General features: G+C 40.9%; 1 protein-coding gene across 35 annotated transcripts in view; it reads right to left on the reverse strand.

Annotated features, from left to right (window-relative positions):
• Nucleotides 1–4920: 4920 nt before the first annotated feature.
• CFAP20DC (CFAP20 domain containing) overlaps nt 4921–24095 on the reverse strand; it is a 170734-nt gene continuing 151559 nt past the window's right edge. For 25 of the 35 annotated variants that reach the window (XM_005295931.5, XM_065550602.1, XM_065550599.1 and 22 more), the window contains 2 exons: nt 14377–14468; nt 4921–5659 (listed from right to left, as the gene is read on the reverse strand). In XM_005295931.5, coding sequence (XP_005295988.1) covers nt 5547–5659; nt 14377–14468 — 205 coding nt within the window. In that variant the 3' untranslated portion in view covers nt 4921–5546. The remainder of the gene's footprint in view (nt 5660–14376; nt 14469–24095) is intronic. The other 10 variants (XM_065550614.1, XM_065550621.1, XM_065550619.1 and 7 more) reach the window with 1 other exon arrangement.

A 24095-nucleotide genomic window follows, 5' to 3' on the forward strand; every position in this document is an offset into this window, starting at 1 on the left:
GCAATTTTAGGTGGATGGAGACAAGATTCAGTTTAAATAAATTCCTGTGCAATCTTTGCTGAAACCCTCAATGCTGGGTCTCCATGTGCTTTTCTGTAGGACATCTTCTGTTGAAGCTCTAGGAGAGAGACAGTGAAGTGAACTCTAGCCCACCCCCAGGTCACAACAATTTCTGACAAGCATTTTAAACAAATTCATGAAAATATTTTGGTCAATACCCATTTAAGATGTGCTCATCTTTGATTAAATGTGGGACTTTTCCCAATTCTAAATACTATAGGGAGTTCCTGATGGTGTTTAACACATTTACCATATGGAGAACAAATGATTTCCACTATTCTCTCATCATTGCTGATAAGCAGTAACCTGATCCAAGGAGCACTGAGAAGAAAGAAGCCACAGTAATTAAATTCACCCCATGCCAATTTGACAAATTGAGCCCAATGGGAATGTGCATAAATTGAACCCGGCTGATTAATACTCCTGCTATAGGTGTAGTTGCCTCCTCGCCTGGAGTTACTGATTAGGGGAAAGACCTTTTTCCAATTTACCAAAGGTGATGTGGTTACATCCACTAGCTCATAGCCGAGCAGCACACTTTTGCCTATTATGGCCTTTACAACAGGGCTTATTAGGGGGCTGGCTCCCTTGATTGTACTTCTGGAGAGGGGGAAATGATTTGCCCACCGGGGCACCTTCAGACACATATTTTTCCCATCTATGAATTGACACCTAATCTATGGCTCATGTAGTCTCATTAGTCCAGGTTATAAACTTAGAACTATCCCATATCTTGGTTATTAATAGGGCTGTCAATTAATCGCAGTTAATTCATGCGATTAACTACAAAAAATACATGGGTGTGTTTTTATTTTTGATGGCGCGTCCCTGGTGAAGAAACATCTCTTCTACCAGAGCCTTAGCAGTGGCAGAACAGGTGTGTTAACCTTTTAAGGGAATTGCTTTCACCCACTTTGAAAGAGATCCACTACCTCCTACCTTTTGTGTAAGAGAGAATGGTCCCACAAAATCAATTCAGAGGGCTTAATTGGTCCCCTGATGTCTTTCAAAGGGAACATTTACACCGAGAGTTTTAACTGCAAAGTTGGTTTTACAATATTTTATTTTCCTTGTATAGGATTTAAAATTAGGGATTAAGTCCTTTTGCCTTCCCTTAATCAAAGAAATCAATGGGAGTGACAGGTTGGATCACAAACATGTAAGAGTCTGTTTACATCACACCCATATGATCCCTTTTTGGAGAATAAATTAGCTTTATTATTTGGACATACAGAGGGTCCATTCGACCTTCTACCTTGAGAACATAAAGGGGCTTGGTTGGGCAAGAGGCTAAAACACTAATACAACAGAACAGCGGGATGTGTAAGAGGGGAACCATTTGAGCAGGCAAACCCTCAAATACCAGAAGGACAAACATTTTATAAGGGCATTATATACCCAAACAGAATCCAAAAAGAATACAATTCACATATGAATTGACAATACACCACAACATTCCATTCCAGTACATTATGATTAGCAGAATCAACCTATAATCCAAAAGACCAGGTTAATCCCAATCTCAGTATCAGGAAACACTGAGGTTTGGTAGGGTCTAATCTCAAGATCAGGCCCAGTGTTAGAATTACTATTACGTGGGGAACCCTGACATAGATGGTTGCAACACTCACACTTAGGAAAAGCCTTCCGTAATTGTAAGGTTTTTCAACAGTATTAGCAAATTCGGAAACACTCCTACCCAGCAAGGCTAGATAGAAATAATACAGAATGAGCATCTGAGCATTTATATATTCACACCATTCCTTGCACAAAGACCTGAAAGTCATCCTCGTCATCCTCACCATCACCACCACCACCACTAGTGGTCGTTGCCTTGGCATCTCCCAAGGCACACAGGTCAGGATAAAACTTTTATAATGGGTTATGCAGACACCACTATGCCTAATGCATGTTCAATAGGGGTTTCAGCCCCTTTTCCTTATTTGAACTTCCACACCCCACTAATGTTGGGATGCCCTTCTTCCATATGTTACTAGGCCTTTTACCTCAAGTTCATTAGCATGTACATCCATTAGTTGCCATGGCATTCTTGTGCTCAGACATCTGCTGATGTTCCAACTTGAAAATATCTCAAGCTGGTATAAACTGACATTGTGAGGTTACCGGTCAGCAGTTTAGTCAGTCCAGCATTCTGTCTGGTGAGATCTTACAATCAAGGCTACGATTCTGTCACGGAGGTCCTGGTGTCCGTCACTTTTGAGGACCACTTCGGGGACAGGGCTGGAATAGCTGTCAGCCCCGGGGCTGCTGGAGCAGCAGTTGTCAGAACAGCTGATCAGCGGCCAGCCCGGGGCCAACAGAACAGCTGTCTGGTGGCCAGCCCCGGGGCTGCCGGAAGAGCAGTCCCCAGCCTGCAGGAGCAGCAGCTGGGATTGGGTCAGCCCCTGCTGCAGGAGTAGCACCGCTCTCTTTGTCCCCCTCACCCGGGTATTTTTAGTACAAGTCAGGGACAGGTCACAGGCTTCTGTGATTTTCTGTTTATTGCCCGTGGCCTGTCCCTGACTTGTACTAAAAATACCCATGACAAAATCTTAGCCTTACTTATGAGCCATGTTTACCCCTCATTAGCTGCTTATGCTAAGGATTTTTGGGCCCTGTGCCTTGATCAGTTTTAGCTAAACTATGTCTGACAGGCCCGGAGGCTTGTAGGCTCATTGGGTTCCTGCCTTAACTTATACCTATGCCTTCCTTGGCAAATACCTATACCTACAGGCTAGCTCTGAAGATGGGGGTCACATGGCAGGAACCCCTAGAAGAAAGGACGACTCACCCTGAGTATGGCCTTACTAGATAGTCAGGGATCTAAGGATGGAGCTATCGATGCCTCCTATAAGTGGAAGGCCTTCAGATACTTCTTCCGGTCTTCCATATTCTCGGTATCCATCCAACAATATTTGAGGACTGCATCGTCACAGAGCACCTGCTGAGTGCAGCTGTTACAAACACTCCTTGCTGGGGAGTGACTCTCCCCAAGATACATGGAACACAGCAAATACATTGGTCCGTGGCAGATTCTGACTCTGGCACGATGGACACTTCTTACAGCCAGCCACTTTGCCACGGTAAGCCCTGGTTCAAAACCAGCAGTGAACGAGGCCTGATCACAAGGCAGCCCTGGCAGCAGGCAATACAAGGGACAGAAAAGATTTGGTTTCAAAAACCACCAGAGAAGAGAGTAGATCAACACAACCCCCTCTAATTATCCTGAAACGAACAATGTGTTTCTAAGAACAATTGCCAGAAATACAGTGGGCACTACAGAGAGAGAGAGAGACTCAGAATGCCCGGAGCTAAATGGTGCTGGAAGGAGGGAGGTTGGGTCTGCACATCCTTTTATAGCCTAGGAGGAAGTGACTATCCCATAAGTGAGGATCAGCCAAGGCAATTCTCAAAGGTCAGAAACATGATTTCAATGCACATTTAAACTGACTATAGGAGTCACAAAAAAGGGTCTAAAACTGGTTGGCAGAAATAGGTGGAAGCAGAGTAAGTGAATTACATCAGTACAGTATCTGTCTTCCTGCAGATTCTGTTGGCACGCTTACTTGAATCCATTTGTGATGGTATGCTTAAGCCTGCCGAGGAAGCCGACTACATGATCTGATCTTATGCCAAGCTCCTATTAACAACTGCATTTTCTATTGATGCCAGGATGTTCATTAACTGGGATCCGTAATTAAAATAATTTAGAGACATACCATTTTCCGTCACTTGCCAGTTGTAACCTAAACCTGACCTTAGAATGCTTTATTCTTAGCAAACATTCACAGAATAATCATCTTGCAAATGACTGTTGTGCTACAGCATAGATATAATCAAGCAGAGGGGCAGAACACTAGAAATGCCTGTAGATCGCTTTTGCCCAGGGAGTAAAGCATTCCCAATCAGGATTGGGGGGCGCCTTGTGCTTGGTGCTGTTCAAATTCAGAGATGCAGACAGGGCATCCAGATCTGAAAGCTTATAACCTAACTTAAGGCAAGGTGAAACAAGTGAGCAACACATAACAGGAGGGAAGATGCAGGAAGAGTAATCAAAATACATGGCTACATAAGCTAGAAAGTGCAAAATGTGGGTAGATCAAAAACAATAACTTTTTAAGGGATTCCAAAGCCAGCAGGGACCGTTGTGATTACGTAGCCTGAGCTCCTGTGTAGCACGGGCCGGAGAACTTCCCCAGAGTAATTACAGAGCAAAAAGTACAATTTGGTTTAATCAGATCCCATCTTTTGCTGGGAGGTGTAACACAGCAGTTGTACGTGCACTTGAAAGGTGTGCTCAGAGTGCATCTCTACATTCGAGTGCTACACACAGCTTCCTCCCTATTTCACTAGGAGGGTGGTGAAGCACTGGAATGGGTTACCTAGGGAGGTGGTGGAGTCTCCATCCTTGGAGGTTTTTAAGGCCCAGCTTGACAAGGCCCTGGCTGGGATGATTTAGTTGGGAATTGGTCCTGCTTTGAGCAGGGGGTTGGACTAGATGATCTCCTGAGGTCCCTTCCAACCCTAATATTCTATGATTCTATGAACCCACGTCTATCCATAGCTCCGGTGGAACACCACTCCCACCTCACCCTTTGGAAGAGGGAATCCGTGAGATTCATCACTACACTTTGGGATCAGGGAGCTTTCCAGTCAGATATCAAATCTCTCTTGTGGTTTGGAGTCACAGCTTGACCATGCACATGCTGGGTCAGCTTTGAACATCATTGCACTGTATGAACTATACCACTCGAGTGTTTGGATTCTGTACCTCTGTGCCAAACAGTTGAATGAGGGGATTGTGACAAAACCCAAGAAACGTTCATACAACCCAAAAATATGAAATGAAGAGGCTTTAAATATGCTGCAGTAATCCAGTGTATTACAGTAACCTTATAACGATTATAAGTGGATAAGATTTCTCAAAAGCAGTTACTATAATGCCATTTAATCAGTACGGAGACTTTCCTGGAGAGGAAGGAAGATGATGTTCTTTCTGGTGAATAAGGAGAGAGAGCCCATGGAGCACATGCCTTTGAACATCACACGCCATTTCCTGGAGTACAAAGTTAAGGTATCATGGAATCCATTTAAACGAACATCTGATAAGCAGTAATGAAAAAATACATTTTCTTTGTATGAAGCCATAATTTACATATTAACACTGAAAAACCTTTTGATTCCACCTAATTTGTTCACACGCAGAATCTTTCAATATTTAATATAAAACAAACTAGTCTCACAAGCAACTGTCAAAGCCACGAGAGTTTGTGCACTGTGATGTTCTACTGTATTATAACAATACAAAACTACAAAAATAAGATGTTACATTATTTGTAAAATATATTCATTTGCTTGCAAAATGACTTACGGATTAAAACTTTTAAATTACGCAATAAAATGTTACATTCTGGTTAATACTTTACAGAGAAATAGATGTTAATTCTGTTCTGATGGAGAGCAATATTCTCTCAACCAGGAATTAGCTAAGCCAATTCATAGTATTTTCCAGTTTCTGGATCAAAGTAACAGTTTAGACATGGATCATACAAAAGAGTCAGAACTTCCTCATCCTCCTCAGCACTGAAGTCATCTTCACCTGTGTGAAGGGAGAAAAATAAGAGTAAAATTACCCTGCTAGTCACTCTTGAAACACAGCAAAAGCACCCTTCTATCACAGCTGACAATCTGGCAGAGTGCCTCTTTCGGAGGGTGTAATCTCTTGGCTTTTGTGCAAAATACTAAAATTGTTACCGTTGAGGTTAACATTTATTCCTGTTTTCATTTGTGTTTCTAAAGGTTTATATTTATTGAGGTACAATTATAAAGCAAAGTTTGCCTAAGAACTGAAAGCACAGACAGTTTGCTGGAATAGTATATTAAAAGTTGGTCTAAAAATCTATCTATTGATAATGGGTCAAAGTACTCCTAACGGAGATCTTTCTCAAAGAATTGCTTAAATAATTGTATAATAGTATGCACAAAAAAGTACAGTGAACCAGCTTTTAATCTGTGAAAATGAAATTGCATTAACCATGAAAATGTTATAGATGAAAGAATCAGATAATCTAACGTAAAGCAAAAGGTCTTCATTTAGAGATTTTATCCTTGCTATGCTTGTCTCAGACAATTTACCTTTAAGCTTGCTAACTTATTATTTAATTTGATCAGATTTCTGTTGTTGAAAGTTATAAATGCATTAAATATAAGTAGTTAAGTATGTACAAAATATTTCATTAATTGGCTTTAAACAGGTGGGTGGAGAAATTCTGTGTCAAAACTAATTTAACAAATTTATTACAATGTCAGTAGTGCTGTAATAGGTAAAGTTGGCATTTCTTTGACTATAAACTCCTTGTGTATTGGATCATGCTTCAAGTTGGTAAACAAACTTATCCAAAATGTTATTGGTTTGGGAACCAGAGATAGTGTTATTCTGATAAATCTAATAACAAATTAGATCCTGCTCCAGATTTTGCTATCCCTAACCCAAAAATGGGTTCATTTAAAAAATGTATAAAATTTGTAAGTAATTCGTCCTTAAGTATAGTGAGGCAGTGCACCATTTTGAAAAAAACCCCACAGCAAATAAACTATGAAATGTTCAAGAAATGTAACCAAAAATTAATTTCTACACATGCACTATAATGACTGCATTTCCCACGGTCTTGACATCATATTGGTCATTACATCATGACATTACAGGGTCATTACAGTTTTGTTATAACAGTAAAAAGATGTCAGTGCAAGTCTCTGGAAACCAAAGTTACAATGCAAAAACAAAAGTTTGGTGATCATGTGCGCCAAATTCTGATGTCAGTTATGCCGTATAGATACATAGTGGATGGAATCCACTAATCTATCCCCTGTTGCCCATTCCCAACTTCTGGCAAACAGAGACTAGGGCCACTTCAGAGTTTTTGCATCCCAGCCCATCCTGGCTAATACCCATTGATGGCTCTATCCTCTATGAACTTTTGCTATTAGCTTCAATGGGGCCCGATTTTCACCCAGTAACTCTACTAGAGAACATGGTCAGATGACACGCAAGAAAATTTAGCAATGCTTCATTTCACTAAAAGGATTAATGTCAGTTTCTACTAACACTAAAGAAGTTTGTTACTGCTAACACAAGCACTATGCACCCTTACTACAACTTCCTGGTTCCTAGACTTTACAGCATGTTAGACATTTTGTAGAAAAACTTGCATCTTGCAAGATAACGCCATTAGTGATTTTTTTTCCAGGTAGCAGAACAGCCAATAAGAATTGGGTCTACCTCAGTTCCAACAACTACTGAAATACAAGGTACAGAGGAATTCTAGTACATTTTTATAATATTTCTACTGCTTTCTGGCAATTCAACATTTCTATTTCTTGAATGTCAGTTTGTACATTAACCCTGATGTACAAGATTGTAATGTAGGAGTCAGATTTTCTAGCCCATCATCCATTACAGGCGAAGGGCGTATGAAAACTCTCAGCACCAAAGAGTTAATAGGATGCAGTCAGCTAATAAATCAGTTTAAATCGAATATTTTGAGCATTATGTTAACTGCAAGAATATTTTTAGCATATAGAACTCAATTCTTAGCCCCAAGTACAAGTACACTGATAGCGCTAAAGATGGATATGTACGATAAACATTTTGTATAGTAAAGTTCTTTTCTCAGTTCTGTCTTTTATAAAAGCTAAATGTAAGTTATGATATATAACTTTTTGATAGGAAACAATTCACAGTTGAATGCAATCTGTATCTTGCATTTCATCCTAAATGTTTACCTCTTGCTCAAATCAGTAATGCAAATCATGTGGTTTGTATGCGCTGCTACCTCATAATAAGTAATAGCCTGTTATGCTAACAGCACCAGTTTCACAACACTCAGAATCTATTTACAGCTGGGACTGAACTACGATATATAGGTTATATGATCAGGTGGCCAAAAAAATAGGCTGGTGTGTTAGATGCGCACAGAAATACAGGTTACTTGCCTGTACGGTAATTAGAGTTCTTTGAGATGTTTGTCCTCGTGGGTGCTCCCCATCAGGGCACACTTGATGAGAGATTTTTCATCAACAGTGTCAGTGGGTCTGCACCTGCACCCCACACAGCCTTGTGGTCCGGAAAAGGGCATATAGGGAGGTGTAGTCTTGCCATCGCTCCACTTCCTTCTCAGCTACAAAGCCCAGCAGCAGGACTCCGCATCTGAGGGAAAGAGGGCAGGTGGAGCAGCACCTCTAGAGACAAAACATCTGGAAGAACTCTAGTTACTGTACAGGTAAGTAACCTCTCCTTCTTCAACACTAAATTTTGCCTCCCATTTTGTTGCCCAGTCTCCCAGTTTTGTGAGATCCCTTTGTAACTCTTTGCAGTTTGCTTTGGACTTAACTATCTTGAGGGCCACAACAGTGGAACAGGCATATTTGAGAACTTGTCAGTTCTCTGCATCTGTGAAGGCGGATGAGGGCTGCAGCAGGACGGAGACCTCCAGTTGTCTCAGACTCCCCTGCTACTGAGTCCAGGGCTCCTTCCTGTCAAGTTTCGTGAGGTTGTTGCCTGCACACTGGCTCCCCCATGTTCAAAGATGTCATGCAGAGGCCTCTGCCAAGGGTGTTAACATCTCTCACTATCAAAGTCCTGTGGTGATGGATGAGTGGTGGTGGAAACAGGAGCACTGAGCTTTGGGAGTCCCTACTCACAAATCTACATGCAGGTGGCGGCCATGTGTTGGTCATCTTGCACTTGGACTTGTGAGACAGAAGTGCAATTTTGGCAGCTGCCACTGTAACTGAGCAGTCCTCTTCATGATCCCGTCTGCTCATCCCGAAAGGGGAAGGGGCTAGAAAAGGTGCCCTGAACATAGGCTGTCTCAATGCTCTCCTGGCTGGATGGCCGTGTCCACCGGGATTACTCTACCTACGCGCAGAACATCCAAAGCAAAATAATGAAGTTCACCACTTGGAACGTTCGCACTTTCATGGATTCCCCGAACAGTGACTGTCCTGAAAAAAGAACTGCCATAATAGCTAGAGAACTTGAAAGATTTGACATCAACATTGCTGCCCTACATGAGACCCGTTGGGCAGAGGAAGACCAACTGGAAGAAGATGGAGGTGGCTATACCTTCTTTTGGAAAGGAAAGACATCTGAAGAGAGGCATATTCATGGGCTTGGTTTTGCCATCAAGAACAAAATTGCTAACCAGCTTTTAGAACTCCCTATGGGTATTAATGAATGTCTCATGACTCTTCATCTTAAACTCAGTAACAACCAGTATCCCAAGGTCATTAGTGTGTACGCTCCCAAACTGGACGATGACGAAGACAACAAGGAGCAATTCTACTGTGCTCTTGATGAAGTTCTCACTGCCACAGCCAGGGAAGACAAGCTTATCCTCATAGGTGACTTCATGGGTGACATCCTGAACTCTGGAGAGACACCATTGGGAAAGACGGGCTGGGGAAAGTTAACTCTAATGGCATTCTTCTCCTCAGCAAATGTGTGCAACATGATTTGCTTATCACAAAACCATCTTTAGAAAGAGGGACACATATAAGACCACTTGGAAACACCCATGTTCCGAACACTGGCATCTTCTTGACTGTCATTGTCAGAGCCTGTAATCATCCATATTACATGAGCCATGACAGGTACGGATGACTGCTGGACAGACTATCATTTAGTTAGATCAATCATGAACATGCGGCTTGCACCATAACACTGTAAACAACTGAAAGGACTATGGAAGAGATTTAACATCAAGGCATTTCAAAATCACGCTAGTCACAAGACCCTTCAGCAACAGCACATTGAGAGGCTCTCTGACCTACCTGACAACATCAATCACATCCAAACACATTGGGAGATTTTAGAGGTCCTGAGCTCCCCCATCTCCTACTGAAGGGAACAGGATCTCCAGCTGGGCAGCATCTCAGAAAACGAGGCTGAATGGATGAAATGTTGCCTCATTTACATCAATGGGAGTTTTGCCACTGATTTTAATGGAGTCAAGCTCCCTTTACATGTCTGAAGTCGGACATCTAAAAACTGAGGTGCTCAGAGGCCATTTCTGAAAATTTGGCTTTAATTCTTCTCTAAACTCAGAGGCATAAGATTTTCATTATTTATTGTTTGAATTACAGTAGTGCTGCCATGTTTATTTCATTACCATAGCTTAGAGCATGGGTATAAAGACAGCCTCCTATTTTACACAGAACAGGGTTTTCACTCTATTCCAGGTTTTAGTACTTGAAAACTGCTCACAATCTGGACATCACTATAGGCATACATGGGCCAAATTTTGACCTGGTCTCTGTGGTTGTAACTCTACTGGACCCACTGTCAGATGAGCTGCACATTTAGCAGAATATCCCTAATGTTTTGTCCAATATGATCTTTGACAATAGGCAAGGTGCTCAGATCTGTATTGTAATTATGTGCTTCGGAGTTCATTTATAAATACTGCCAAGAGCTGCGGCCTGAGCAACAAGACTGTTTAGCATGGTCCTTAGAGTTCTCTTTTATGAGCAGTTAAGGCAAGTAAACTGATGAAAAAAGAGGCAAGTTCCAAAGAGTTTTACATGTGAGTCATTTACTACCCATTTTTTCATATGAAAGATATCAAATAAAATGTAATGGAATCTAAATCATAAACATCAATGACCAAAGGAAAATAAAACTTTTAAAGATATCAAACATATTGGCTCAAATTTTGCTCTCAATTACATCTCTGCAACACTATTGACTAGAAGTCTATTTCTTGTGACGCCTGGATACCTCTCTGGATATGTTTCTAAAGGAGCACATGCTTAAGAATGTATTATAAACTTTAAAGTGCAGTGATTTTTATGGAATATTGGCCATTTGGGTATTTCCCTTGCGTTATGCCCAAAATAAAGAATATCTTCCAATTTTTTTATTAACATCAGCAAAATTATATTGACTTTTTTGTTTTAGGATACTGTTAAAGAAGTATATAAAAGATGACAAGGATATTTTGTATGAGTTATAAATAATTACAGGTGTTCATTACTGATATGATTTTGTTATCTTTGGCACTTGGGTATTCATGATTTCAGAGTCATAAATTGTTGAAGACTGGGCGTTGCTATTTGTACAACTTCCCAAGATAGATTAGAACATTAACTGTTAAACTAATGTGTCATTTAAAATAAAGATTGCAGAGCAGAGGTTGTTGGTAGGAACATTCTGATCCCATTCACCAAGCAGTTCAGGAATTTAAGGGTAAATAGTAGCACACAGTTCTTCTGTCAGTGAACCTGAGTTAAAGGATTAAGGGAAAAAAATACGCATCGCACTAAAGCTCTAACAGGTTTAAACAGAATAGGACATTTTTGTATAATGTCTTTCATACAAAGTACTGCAAACACCCAGTTACCACTTACAGGTCAAATTTTGTCTTGTTTTTGCAGCTGTAAGGGGTTTGTCCACTCAAGATGGCTATAAGTACATTTAAACACTACTATTGACTCACACACACATAAAATATTTATCATTAAAGCAAGTTAATTTATGAGCATTTCACAAATTACCTTGGTCAGAGATTCTAGTGAGAATAATAAGGAAAAAACAACAAATTAGCAAATATGTTTCTGTTGACGTCACTAGGCATAGCTACCAGGTAACTCGGGGGAGTGGAAGGCCATAAGTGCCGATGAAACTCCCCTACTCTGGGTCTAAGTGAGCCACAGTGACTCCATCTTGTGAACTTTCACCTATCTACATGCTCACAGCCTATGCTGAAGCAGAATATGTAATGGTCCGCTTTTTCTAGCAGACAGCTGCAGTTTTGCTTGCACTAACAGAAACGGGAGTGATAATGTGGGGGAAAAAGGGGAGGGAAAGGCCTAGTGCGTGGAGTTTGCAAGGCCAAAGATAAGCTTGTGAACGGGAATGTTTCTAACATGCACAATATGTACCTGCTGTAACTGCTATCGGGTAGGGAGGGGTATGAGGGAGAAACCAGAACAAAAGACTTACACAGAAACAGCTTGGAATATAAAAGGGAAAGCTTGCTTGTATGTGCTGTGCTTGATTTGAGACGTGCCTGTCTCCCTGCACCACTTTGAGATCTCAAATAAACTTTGTTTGCTTCTTCACCCTGGTGTGTCTATTGGTGCGGCGCACACTGGGCAACGAACCCTGTTGCCCCCTCGGGGCCCTCTAGGCTGGCAACACTTCTGTGCCACTTTCTGAACTAAATCTTTCAATTTTCAACCTTATGGAAATTCTAGGGTTACTGCAGCAAGTTTTGGATTCCATAATACTGACATCAAGAATCATCTCAGGCCCCTATCAGAAATATATGTCTAACATGCTTTTTAACTCAAGGATTACTGTCCCATTCTCTTTGGTTTATTTAGGCCACTTAACATAACATATTATTCGATTCTTCAAAGCAAGGTCCCCTCTTGACAGCAGAGTTCTATTTTGCTGTCATAAGCAATTTCAAATGTACACCTATGAAAAGATTCCCAATTTGAGGGGCATAATCTATTTTAGACAGTAAATCACTGAGACATGTTCATCCCTTGGGCAGCCAAAATACACAGCTGAGATTTATGAGATCTCACACTGAATTCTCTGTACCTGGTGAAAAATGTAGGAACCTATTCTATTCCCTAGGGTAGCAGAAAAGAAAAAAGAACCTTTGTGGAAAGAGATGTATTTATTTTAATTCTATTGTTGTTCACTGTCCTATTTCAGGACACGTTCTTTGTCATCCTCCAGCCAGAGCCGGATTTAGGAATGCTAGGCTTGGAGTGCTGTTTTTGTTGTTAGCGTCAAAAGAGAAAATAGAATGTTTGAAGTAACATGTTTCAGGTATTTCGTATGTGGATTCATTTTTCACTAACCTTCTAGAATGTTCTGGACCTTTGTAGAATCTCATGGAACCTTCCAGCCTTTCTGAGCACTACATTTTCCTCAAACCCCCTAGAATGCTGTCAGCCATGCCCTTGCGGGTATCTAAGGGGCGGGGCGTCGCTAGTCAGTCAGTGAGGCATAAGAATGAAGTGAGAGCCCAGCTGCGATATTGTGAACCTTTTGTAATTGTGAAAGTGTACTTGTGTTTTAAGATTTGAAGAGTGTAGGTAGCAACTAATAAAGGACATATTTAATGAGACGCCAGAGGTATCTGTCAAACCGCTGTCTATGCAGCAATATAAAAGAAATACCGTTACTTCTTTTGCTATACTTAACATGTAATGTTTGTCAAGTATCAGGGAGTAGCCGTGTTAGTCTGTATCTACAAAAACAACAAGGAGTCTGGTGGCACCTTAAAGACTAACAGATTTATTTGGGCATAAGCTTTCGTGAGTAAAAACCTCACTTCTTCGGATGCAATGTAATGTTTGATGACTTTCTAAGACTGTGGAACACAGACTTTTGCTCTCCCTAATACTGTCTGTTTTCCCCCACAGAAAATAAAAGATGCCCCCAAAGAAGCCTTCAGGAGCTCAGTATAGGAAGCGAAAAGCTCAGTTGCAATCTAGTTTGCAGCAAGGGGCAAATTTTACAGAGCCTATGACAGGGATAAATTATGCATGCAAATTGTGCATCAAAGTCGTGAAATAGGCTACAACCGCAATAAAAATAAGGTATGTCAAAGGGTGGGCACCAAAGACGCTTCTCGCTGGGAGCACCATTTGGTCTCGGACCAGACCTGCGTCCAGTGAAGAACCGTTACATATGGGTGTTGCTATCATTGTAGGTGATGACTCACCGTTGTTTAACAGTGCTCAAGAACCACACCAAGCTTTTATTTAGGACATGATCTGAAATCTTTACTCACATAAGCAATTTTTACTCATCAGAGTAGTTCCGTTTAATTCAATGGAGCTATTCTTGTGTGTAGGGATTACCTGCATGAGTAAAGGCTGCAGCCTCACGTTTACACATCTCTCCTTCATGGACTCTCCATTCCCACCTCCTTCTCCCCCAGCAGCAATGTCCTCTTTCAAAATGAACAGGGTGCATTTCCTTCCAGAGCTAATCCATACTGCTCTTGATTAGCAGACAACAGTCACTATGCAAATGAATTCTCCACTTATCAGAGACAGAAAGTGTCCCTGTCTGACTCTACCAGTCTGAGCTGATAGTAAGAATCAGAGGACTTAAAAGAGTCAGACCAGAATCTACTCCATGGAAGTGCAACCAAATGACCACATTGACTTCCTTGCAGAAGTCAGCATTTAACAGCAGTGTGAGAACAATATTGAGCAATACATCTCTGTTACAATTCGTAAATTATTACACATTCTTCACATATTCTCCTCACTTTTATAAATTCCTACCTGGAATATTTAGACTTGCTGAAGATTCAATATGCTTTGCTAGCTCTTGGCTTGGAAGAATTATGGGGGGGCTGAACACATTTAACCAGTCCCTGAAAAAGATGAATCCAAATGTTAGTCATTCTGAACAAAGTTGTTTTGTTCCTCCCTAAATCTCACAATTAGGGTTAAAACTTTTCATAAACATCTTAGGTGTGGTGAAACAAAATAAATTATGTGCTTTTCACATTAATAAACTCAATAGCAGCACTCTTCAAAAGTTTGAAAATTAAGGCGGGCTTAGCAGCAAAACGAGTACCTCCTAGGTAGAAATTCCTAAGCAGTTCTACAGTGAGCCCTAAAGCTCACAAAGTAATTTTCCTTCAAGTAAACACATTCACGAATATGGGGATTTAACTATAACAGAAAATATCTGAACAACAAAACCCACCTCTATTTTAAAATTGCCCATTTTATGTGTATTGCATTTTGAGACACTGCTAACACCAAGCACTAAACCAAAACTAATGAAATAAGCACAGTTAACATGCTATATAATGAAATTTCATAATCACAGACAAATACACATTAAAACACATTCATAACAACACATCTATAAAGACTTTTCATGGACTTTCTTGCTAATGGAGCATTTTCTAACAACATTTGATTTTGTTTCTCTAATTATATCAGAAAGAAAAATTCCTATATGGCAGCAAATTACAGGTTTATATTAAACTGCAACACAGTTAGTTCATTCTATGAATATACTTGCATAATTATATACATACACATATTTACATATGTATACACGTTTGGTCTGATTTTCAAAGGAACATTTGTTTTTATTTACTGCATTATTATTTCCAGAATATATCCAACAAAAGCGATAGGGAAGAAGAATGCTCAGTGTAGTCAAAGAAAAAAAAAAAGGGGTGGGGGAAGGAATAATAACATGTACCAGACCCCTATAAATGGGAAAATTATACAACAGTAGCATAAGTCTTGTTACCTACAATCCCTGATGGCAGAGGAAGAGAGCGTAGTAGCACAATCACAGTAAGACCGTACGCTCTTCTGGGCAGGGCCCAGCTTTTTGTTACCTGTTGGGCCCAAGCTTAACACAATGGGCTTGAAGCCCCTCGGTGCTACTGCAATACAAACAATAATTCGTACACATACATTCACTAGGACACCTTTTTGTACCACAGAGCTAAGAAATGCAGAGTTAAATCAAGAACACATTTTACTGGCTGAATATATAGAGTTAGAAGACTCTGGAGAAAGACTTCCCCTGGCCCCAGCTGCTGCAGTGGTGGCACAAGATTTGGTGGGCCTTCTGTAATTAAGAAGGGAGTCTGGGCCAGATAATCCACGGATGGCTTATTTATCCCTTATTTAACTTGACCTGCTTTTTATGCCTTTGTTGCACTTTGTATTTTTTAAAGCTTTGTGAAATGACTTTCATGTTATCATGTGTTCCTATACGGCACTCCATTTGTTGCAGTTGAATGTGGTATGACAGAAAGCCTCATATTTCAGGTAATGGAGAATAAAACAGTCCTTTAGGGAAATATGTTTTTTGGTTGCAGACTGAGCTGCAGACTTTTTCACCAACAGCATTTGGGCAGAAGTCGCAGCATCAGCATGCTCCGGTTACCAGGGCAATTCTTTCAATCAAACCAGCTCCTGCACACCACTCGGGGGCCATGTTTCAATACGGAAAAACAGCTACAAGAAAACTGGCCCGTCCGTTTTTACTGCAGATCTCTGGTATTTGTCAAAACTTCCACATAAACCATGAACTAGCCTTAAATGCATTAGAAGCCTTGACATTTGAACACGGAATCCTGATGTGGACCTTGGTAACCAATCCTACTTTATTAGATGAAGGCCATGTCTCCAGACATAAACCTAGATCCCTCCTGTTGGGTCAAGCTGTGCTCAGTGCAAAACTGAAGGCAATGGGGGAGGGAGGGAAGGGAAGGGACAAGGGGGCCTTTAAAGGTGCCCCCCTTATGTTTACCTCATGCTGGGGCTGGCTTCGGACTGGGTGGGTTTCTGGCATACGTCAGAGCAATTTCAGGGCTGCTGTAACTAATACATTATTGGTCATGGTCCCCATGGGCTGTTCCAGCAGCCAGACACAGGGATGTCCTGGGCACGTCCCTATGCCGGAGGCCACGAGGAGGAGGATTCCTCTGGGCTAGGGGAATGCTCATGAAACCAGCCAGATCTGCTGGTTTTTCACTACTTTCTGCTGCCAGCTTGGGGCCCATGATCTGGCACCTAATCAATATGTAAGATACTGGTGCTTACAGTGCTTTCTGCAAACCCAGGCCGACCTGAGATAACACAGGCTGGGATTTGTTTCTGAAAGAGAAACCTGGCAGTGCTCAGTTAGATGCTGTGGCTGCTAAAATATGCCTTTTGCTTTCCTTCTCTCAGTTGGTTCTTGTGCTGCTGGGGCATGTTATTGCTTCCACATCATCTGCTGCTGGTATGTACACACAATCTGGGGTGAATCTGGGGACATACACCTGCTCTTTTGCAGCCAAGATGAAAAAAACCTAATTTTCCACCTCAGAAAACACAACTGCGGGGGCAGAACTTCACCAAGTACGATAGAGGATTTAAAGAGAGAGAGAGATTGAATTTTCCATCATTTTAATATGTACAAAATAAAATTTGAAATGTTCTTTTATACCATCCTGGTATTTGCACCTAGATGACCAACTTCATAACCAGTCCTTGCTACCACTCAGCCACTGGCCGTGAGGACCAGTCCACGCTCATGACCATTTCTCTCTACTACTTTCCACACACACGTTCTTCAAATTTCAGAGTAGCAGCCGTGTTAGTCTGTATCCGTAAAAAGAACAGGAGTACTTGTGGCACCTTAGAGACTAACAAATTTATTAGAGCATAAGCTTTCGTGGACTACAGCCCACTTCTTCGGATGCATATAGAGTGGAATAAATATTGAGGAGATATATATACACACAAAAACGTTCTTCAAAAACACCCTAAAGAGTATCCAGTTCTACCCAAGTGTCCGAAGTGTCACCGAATGCCAGTGAGGTGAGTGCACTTTAACCCACAGAGTCACAGTTAAAAACACTTCAGTTGCTGCAATTTGCATTTCTGGTATTATCTACCTCGAGCACAAGTTCTTGAGTTTTTGTGCTACTGCTGGGACCAGGGTTTAATCATAATTAGCTGACATGATGTTTAATCTCAGATTTGACCAGATTCGTGCTGTGTGGTCAGTCATGATCAAGCATCATGACTGCTAACTTGACTCTTCACAATCACATTCAAACACCATTATGTTCTGAGTGAAGACAAGCTCCAAGAGAAGTTACAGGGGGGAATCGAAAGAATATAAAATGCAATGTTTTGCTGGAACATGCATGTTAATACCCTACATCAGCAAAAAACCACCCCAAAACCTTTAAGGAAGAGTGGTGCGTCAGATCCAGAGAGAGATAGGACTAGACTGTGTCTCATCTGAAAGACAATACCTCTAGCAGGTGCCTATTCATACTATGCTGGTGCAATGGCCAATTTTTAAACTGCAATATCTTGGCTCTTTTAATTTGTTTTCTTTTCAATTTAATATTATGGACTTCTTGTTGGCCAACCGTTACTTTTAAAGTTGAAGCCATTCAAACAAATGCATGTTAAAAACTGATCTCATATTTCCACACATGACCAACCCAATCTTTTCCAAAATTGGTAAACAAAATTCATATTTGTGCTGAGATCTTGTCTGCCAACTTTCAGAAGAAAGCAAAGATTTGCAATTGATTGATAAACCTCTAAAAAGTGGGTTTCTAGTGGAGATGCTGACAGATGCTTTGTTCTAGCAGTCAAGACAGGCATTAGGCACACAGGAAACTTGTAACCTCTTGGGGCCAAGCTTTCAAGGAAGCACCTAAGACAGCATGTGTGTGTGAGCGGGAGAGAGTATAAGTGAGCTACATTTTTGATAACATTCCTTGTTGAAATCTTTTTTATATCTTTGTATAAAATAAGAAGTCCAGCAGACAACTGGTCATTGGAATGCTTAGCAATGTAGACTGTGGGCTGCATGTCTAATTTATCCTTCATTTTACACTGACTGAAGAAAGAATTGTTTTAGGGTGAATTTCTTAAAGAAGCCAGTTTATCTCCTCAAAACAGAAAAACTAATCAAGCATTTTGATTAATTAGAGACACCCTCTGTTTGTGCTATTATCAAGACCTCAAGCTGTAATCAATACTATCAACATGCCAGGACCTATCTATGGCTTTCTTGATAACAAAGTTGAATGCTAAACAGTACACTCTTTGACATTGTGAGTCACATTATGTGACGGTCCAGAAGAGGCAGTTTTCATAAACATTCAAAGTTAGGTTTAGCACTGACTTTGGCATTAAGATTCTTACAGTTATTCTGTAACTTATTTTTCATGTCAAGGTACGTAACAGCATGCACTATACAATTTTACCATCGCGTTCCTTTTTTCCTCCAATATTTGCATCAGAAAATCTGTCTTATAGATTCAGGAAGTAATTATAATATATTGAAAATCACAAGATAGTTGAGCAGCATTTAAAAATGAACATAATCATTTGTATTTCTGTAAACAGCTTCTGTTATAGCTATGTGACAAACTTAATTAATCTTTGCAACAAATTGTGCCGATCAGTAAAGTATGCTTGGGAAACCTTGCCAATACTTTATAACTAGCATGGATACAAAGCCTTTGCCAGTGACAGTAACAGCAGCATATCACAATTGTCACCATTAACAATAAGGCTAGGTCTACACTACCCGCCTGAATCGGCGGGTAGAAATCGACCTCTCGGGGATCGATTTATCGCGTCCCATCGGGACGCGACAATCGATCCCCGAATCGACGCTCTTACTCCACCAGCGGAGGTGGGAGTAAGCGCCGTCGACAGAAAGCCGCAGAAGTCGATTTTGCCACCGTCCTCACAGCGGGGTAAGTCGGCTGCGATACGTCGAATTCAGCTACGCTATTCACGTAGCTGAATTTGCGTATCTTAAATCGACTCCCCCCTGTAGTGTAGATGTACCCTAAATTGCTAGCAATAGCGGAATTCAGGATCACTGCAGGTCCCTTCTTGAAATGTTAGAGCTTGCCGACACGATGTGGGAAAGCGCACCACAGGGGTGTGATCTGTAAAGTTAACAGTCCCAGGTAGACCCCGTTGGCGTGCTCTAACAGGTACCTATTTCACGCCATGTAGACAGATCTGGACAAGCTCCCCCTCCTGAACACTCACCAGACTGCTTGCGGTGAGATGGATCCTGTGTGTTTTAAACCTCCAGAATCTGAACTGAGACTAGACTCTGCTGTTGTCCAGGGTCTCTAGACACTCTTGGGGTGTACACCATCTGTTTAGCAACCCCTCCTGAGAGCTGCAACCATGCTGCCGACTGCCCAGTCCCTGGAACTAGGCTGACCCCCTCCCCTGTAGCTTAAGCACTGCCTCTCCCAGAGCTCCAGCTGTGTGAACGTTCTGGGTCCCAAGGTAACTCTCCAAGGGCACATGCAGCAGCGTAACACAGAAAACGCAGACACTTTGCACAGGATTCTAACCCCGTTGTTCTTTATTTAATCACCCGAGGAATATAAATATCTATACAAAAATAAACCCTTCAAACATGGTTCCTCACCACTCCAAATCATTCTTTGGGCTAGGGCAGAGCTGTCTAGCGGCATTCAGGATCCTTCTGCTGCAACACGTGGTCTGTGTTCTGAACTTCCTCTCACCAGTCAGCTTTCTCTGACTAATCCGTCCCCTTCCTCTCTCCTGCCCAAAGCTTCCTTGGTAATTCTAAGTTTCAGAGTAGCAGCCGTGTTAGTCTGTATCCGCAAAAAGAACAGGAGTACTTGTGGCACCTTAGAGACTAACAACTAACTTGGTAATTCTGCGTGTCTTTTTAAAATGCCTGCTTTGTTGCCTCTGTCTCTTTGTCTTGTTGGGAACTTTCCACACTTCACTCTCCCCAGGAGGAAATAACTTCTCCTAGGCTCCAGCTAACCCACTGTCCTGCGGTGCTTCACTCTGGACAGGCAGTCGCTCAGTTCTAATAACCCACCATTGTACCTGGTCAGGGAGGGATGTGCTTAAACTTTGTCAGTAATGGTGGATACAAAACAGATAGAGACGCAGTGGCTGATACAGCAACCTCAAAACAACCACCTCACAGAATCAAACAAAATTCAGAAATTGTACAGACAGATTTCCCAGATCCTCATAGCTTCATACCCTGATTTGCATAGATGTGAAGCTGGAGCTAGTCAAATAGTAAAAAAAAAAAAATTAATAAGTACATTTGTGAATGAATATTGGCATATTTGTTCCACGGATATTTGTTTTTATGAGTATTCAGAAAACTGGTTTATTTGCTCAAAATTATTGTAAAGCCCAAACTTTATATAAGTTTTAGCACATTTGTCTCAAAATCCAAACAGAAAGTGTGTTAGTTATTATGTGCTATTGATTATTCTTCTGCGTAAAAAAATTGAGTTGTCCAATCAAGGAGCAGAAAAAATATCATTTGACTTATGTGACCAATCAAACACTGACAATAATGAACAGTAAATAGTTGAAGAGGACGTATGTAGGAATAACTGATAGGCTGATATTTAATTGCATAAACTATTTCGTGAATATTTAGGAACAACAGATGAGGACAGGTTCATGAATGATTCACAAGCAGATGAAAAGGGCTGAATTTGTCGAGTAACTTATTAGCAATGAATAATTTCACTAACTCTACATGAGGTCAAAACACCCCAATTTGTGGGCCAACGCTACAAAAATATTTTGAAGAAATACAGAAACAAAATGTCTATGTCTCTGGTTAGTATCCATAAAGCACTTGGTAGATAGGATTTCTCATGTGCATAATGTTAAGCACATGTGTAAGCATTTGGATGACTGCGGCTTTACATTGCAATGTATAATGTACATGTAGTTGGAGAAGTCATCTTGTTTTATGGTAATAGTTCCATTAAAATAACAAATGTGTGCTCTTCAAAACTAATTTTACAGTGACTTTAGGAGCTCTGAAGTCCATTAACAATGAACAACAAGAAAAGATGCTTGTGCTGTGTATGTAACTTCTGGTTCATCTTATATCTGTTCTGGGGATACAAAATGTTGAAATCAAATTTCAGTTACTGCCATCAGCTATGTCAATAATAATGCTGCAGTCATCTTAGTCTTAAACTGTCCATTACTGCCTCTAAAAACACTTCAGTTTTGCTATTTGAACATTCTCACAATTACTTAAATCAAAAATGCCATAAAACCATGAGAAATTCAATAGTGTTTATAAACAAATTCCTAATTGAGATAACTGTTCATTTTTTCTCAACTCCAGGTCAGAAAACAACATTTCTATGATGGATAATAGAGAGAATGTGCCGAAGAATAATAGAATGCATTACCTACAAAGATACATAGTATATTTATATACACAAATCAAGGAAAAAGATTTTCAAGTGTACATTTTAATAGAATGCTTAAACAGGACTAAAATACATATGTTGGTATGTCAAATTTTTATTTTGCAATACAAGTTTGTATGACTTGAAAGATATATTTCAAAAAGAAATATCACAATTATTTTAAGGTCAAACTGGCAATATGTTGATGATTAAAAAATGCAAGGCACGAGCTATATTTTATTACTCTCCTAGAATGTTATTGTAGTTTTAAAATATCATTAAATCAGCACAAACCAACACTTATCATTTCCTGCACATTTTTCACAGGGAGCTGCATTCTGACTATGAGTAATCTGTTAATCTGTTCTTTGCCTCACAATCCGTCAAAGTGACAGATTCATTCCATCCCTAATACATAATATCTTCATTTACTGTATGCCTTACTGGAACTTTCTATTTTGCTAGCACAAAGATTTAGAAAATCACAAGCAAATTTACAGAATGTCACAAGCTCTTGGTCTTGCCTCTTGCCTGCTATCCACCACTTCAGCAAATCCAGCCTGTCACCGTTCAGGGCAACTGCACCTGTAGTTCCCCTCAGTGGACCAGACAGGGCACCCAATCTCGGGCTTCTAGATCCCCAGCTGCTGCCTGTCTTGGGTGGAGACCTGCGTTCCTCTCCCTTCTGACTGGGGTATTTCCAGGCTGCAAGCTCCCTGTCTTTACCGTCTACTTCCCAGCACAGACAAGTTGCCCAAGGACACCTACTGGCTTTCTCTTTAGAGACGGTTAACAGGTGTAATTACTACAGATGTAAATTACCACACAGCACTTCCTAGTGAAGCCTAATTTATTCTTAAGGTAAAAGGTACTACAAAGAAAACATTAAAAACGATAAAAGAAACTACACATATTAACAAGTTTACCAGAACGGACCCCAACCCTAACATGGTAGGATCAGTGCTTCAACCCCCCACTCACGGGGCGTCCGCTGTGGTCATGAGTTCATCACAGCTTCAGCTCAGAACAAGCCCCCAGTCCTTACCATACCCTGAGGACTGGGGCCCTCCGTGGACCAGGGGTCCTGTCTATTTGCTGGATCAGGAAGAAAAGGCCCCACAACAGTTTAAAACCAGGCTATTTATCCAAACCCCTTTCTTTGTCTGTTGGTCGCTGGAGAATCCAGTTTAAATTAGTATATGCACATTTCTCCAGGGGGTGGCTTCAAAGTGTTCATAAGGGAGGTAGCAAATTAGCATACCCCCTCCTACTAGGGAAGAGAAGGTACATACAGTGCCACAATAACACATACACAATTGCATCTTTAACAAAATGGACCCCAAAGGTATTCAGACTAATTCAATAAGGTTTAATTTAATTCAATAAAGTTTATCTAAATTCCATAAGATTTGTTCAGGATATTACAGGATATTGTCAGTCTGTTACACGGCCAACTAAATGCTCAGTAATCCTAAAGGAAGCAAAGAGATTTTATTTTTAAACCTGACTAATTTAATTTTTAATGACTGACTAATTAAAGAAGAGGTCGATAAAAGTACAAGTGAGATTGTACATGGAGATCCTAATTCAGCTCTTATTAAAGTATCTTTCCATTAGCTTCCATGGAAGCAGTGTCCGGTCCAGACAGAGTAAAGCAGTCATGAACAGATTTAAAAATTTTATTAAGATGATGTTAAAAAAAATAAATAGTGAACAGAGTTTGAGCATAGAAGTTTCTGGTTATCAGGGAATAACATACAGATTATCGAGGGTGCAAAGTTTGGTTTAAGCTCAGGTGGCATGAGGAATACATAGTCTGCAATATCCCCGATTGGGGGTAAAAGGTTGATGGGTCAAAGTACAGGCATTGAGATATGAGGGTATGAAGTTCATAGAGTGGTTGTGTTCGGGTGTGGAGTATAATGAGTGGATATGATGATGAGGATGAATTGACCCTGATTTGGTGAGATTTAATGTTTAGGGAGTTTATGGTTCCAGTTCACATGATCCAACGGAGGTGGTCACTGTGACGGGTTGGATCACAGAAACCCCCTTGGGAGCTGCCACCCGATGTGCCAAGACTACCCCTGCTCCTGTTTTCCCTGCCAGCTCAGGACTCCAGCACCCTGTCTTGCTGAGCCAGACACTCTCATCTGCTCCAACACAGACCCAGGGTCTGAATCACTTGTCCCAAAGCTGCAAGTTTACCTGAAAACAGCTCACAGTAGTGTGCTTGTCTTTAGCACTCAGATGCCCAACTCCCAATGG

The sequence above is a fragment of the Chrysemys picta genome, chromosome 7 (genome assembly GCF_011386835.1).
Source record: "Chrysemys picta bellii isolate R12L10 chromosome 7, ASM1138683v2, whole genome shotgun sequence".
Taxonomy (NCBI): domain Eukaryota; kingdom Metazoa; phylum Chordata; order Testudines; family Emydidae; genus Chrysemys; species Chrysemys picta.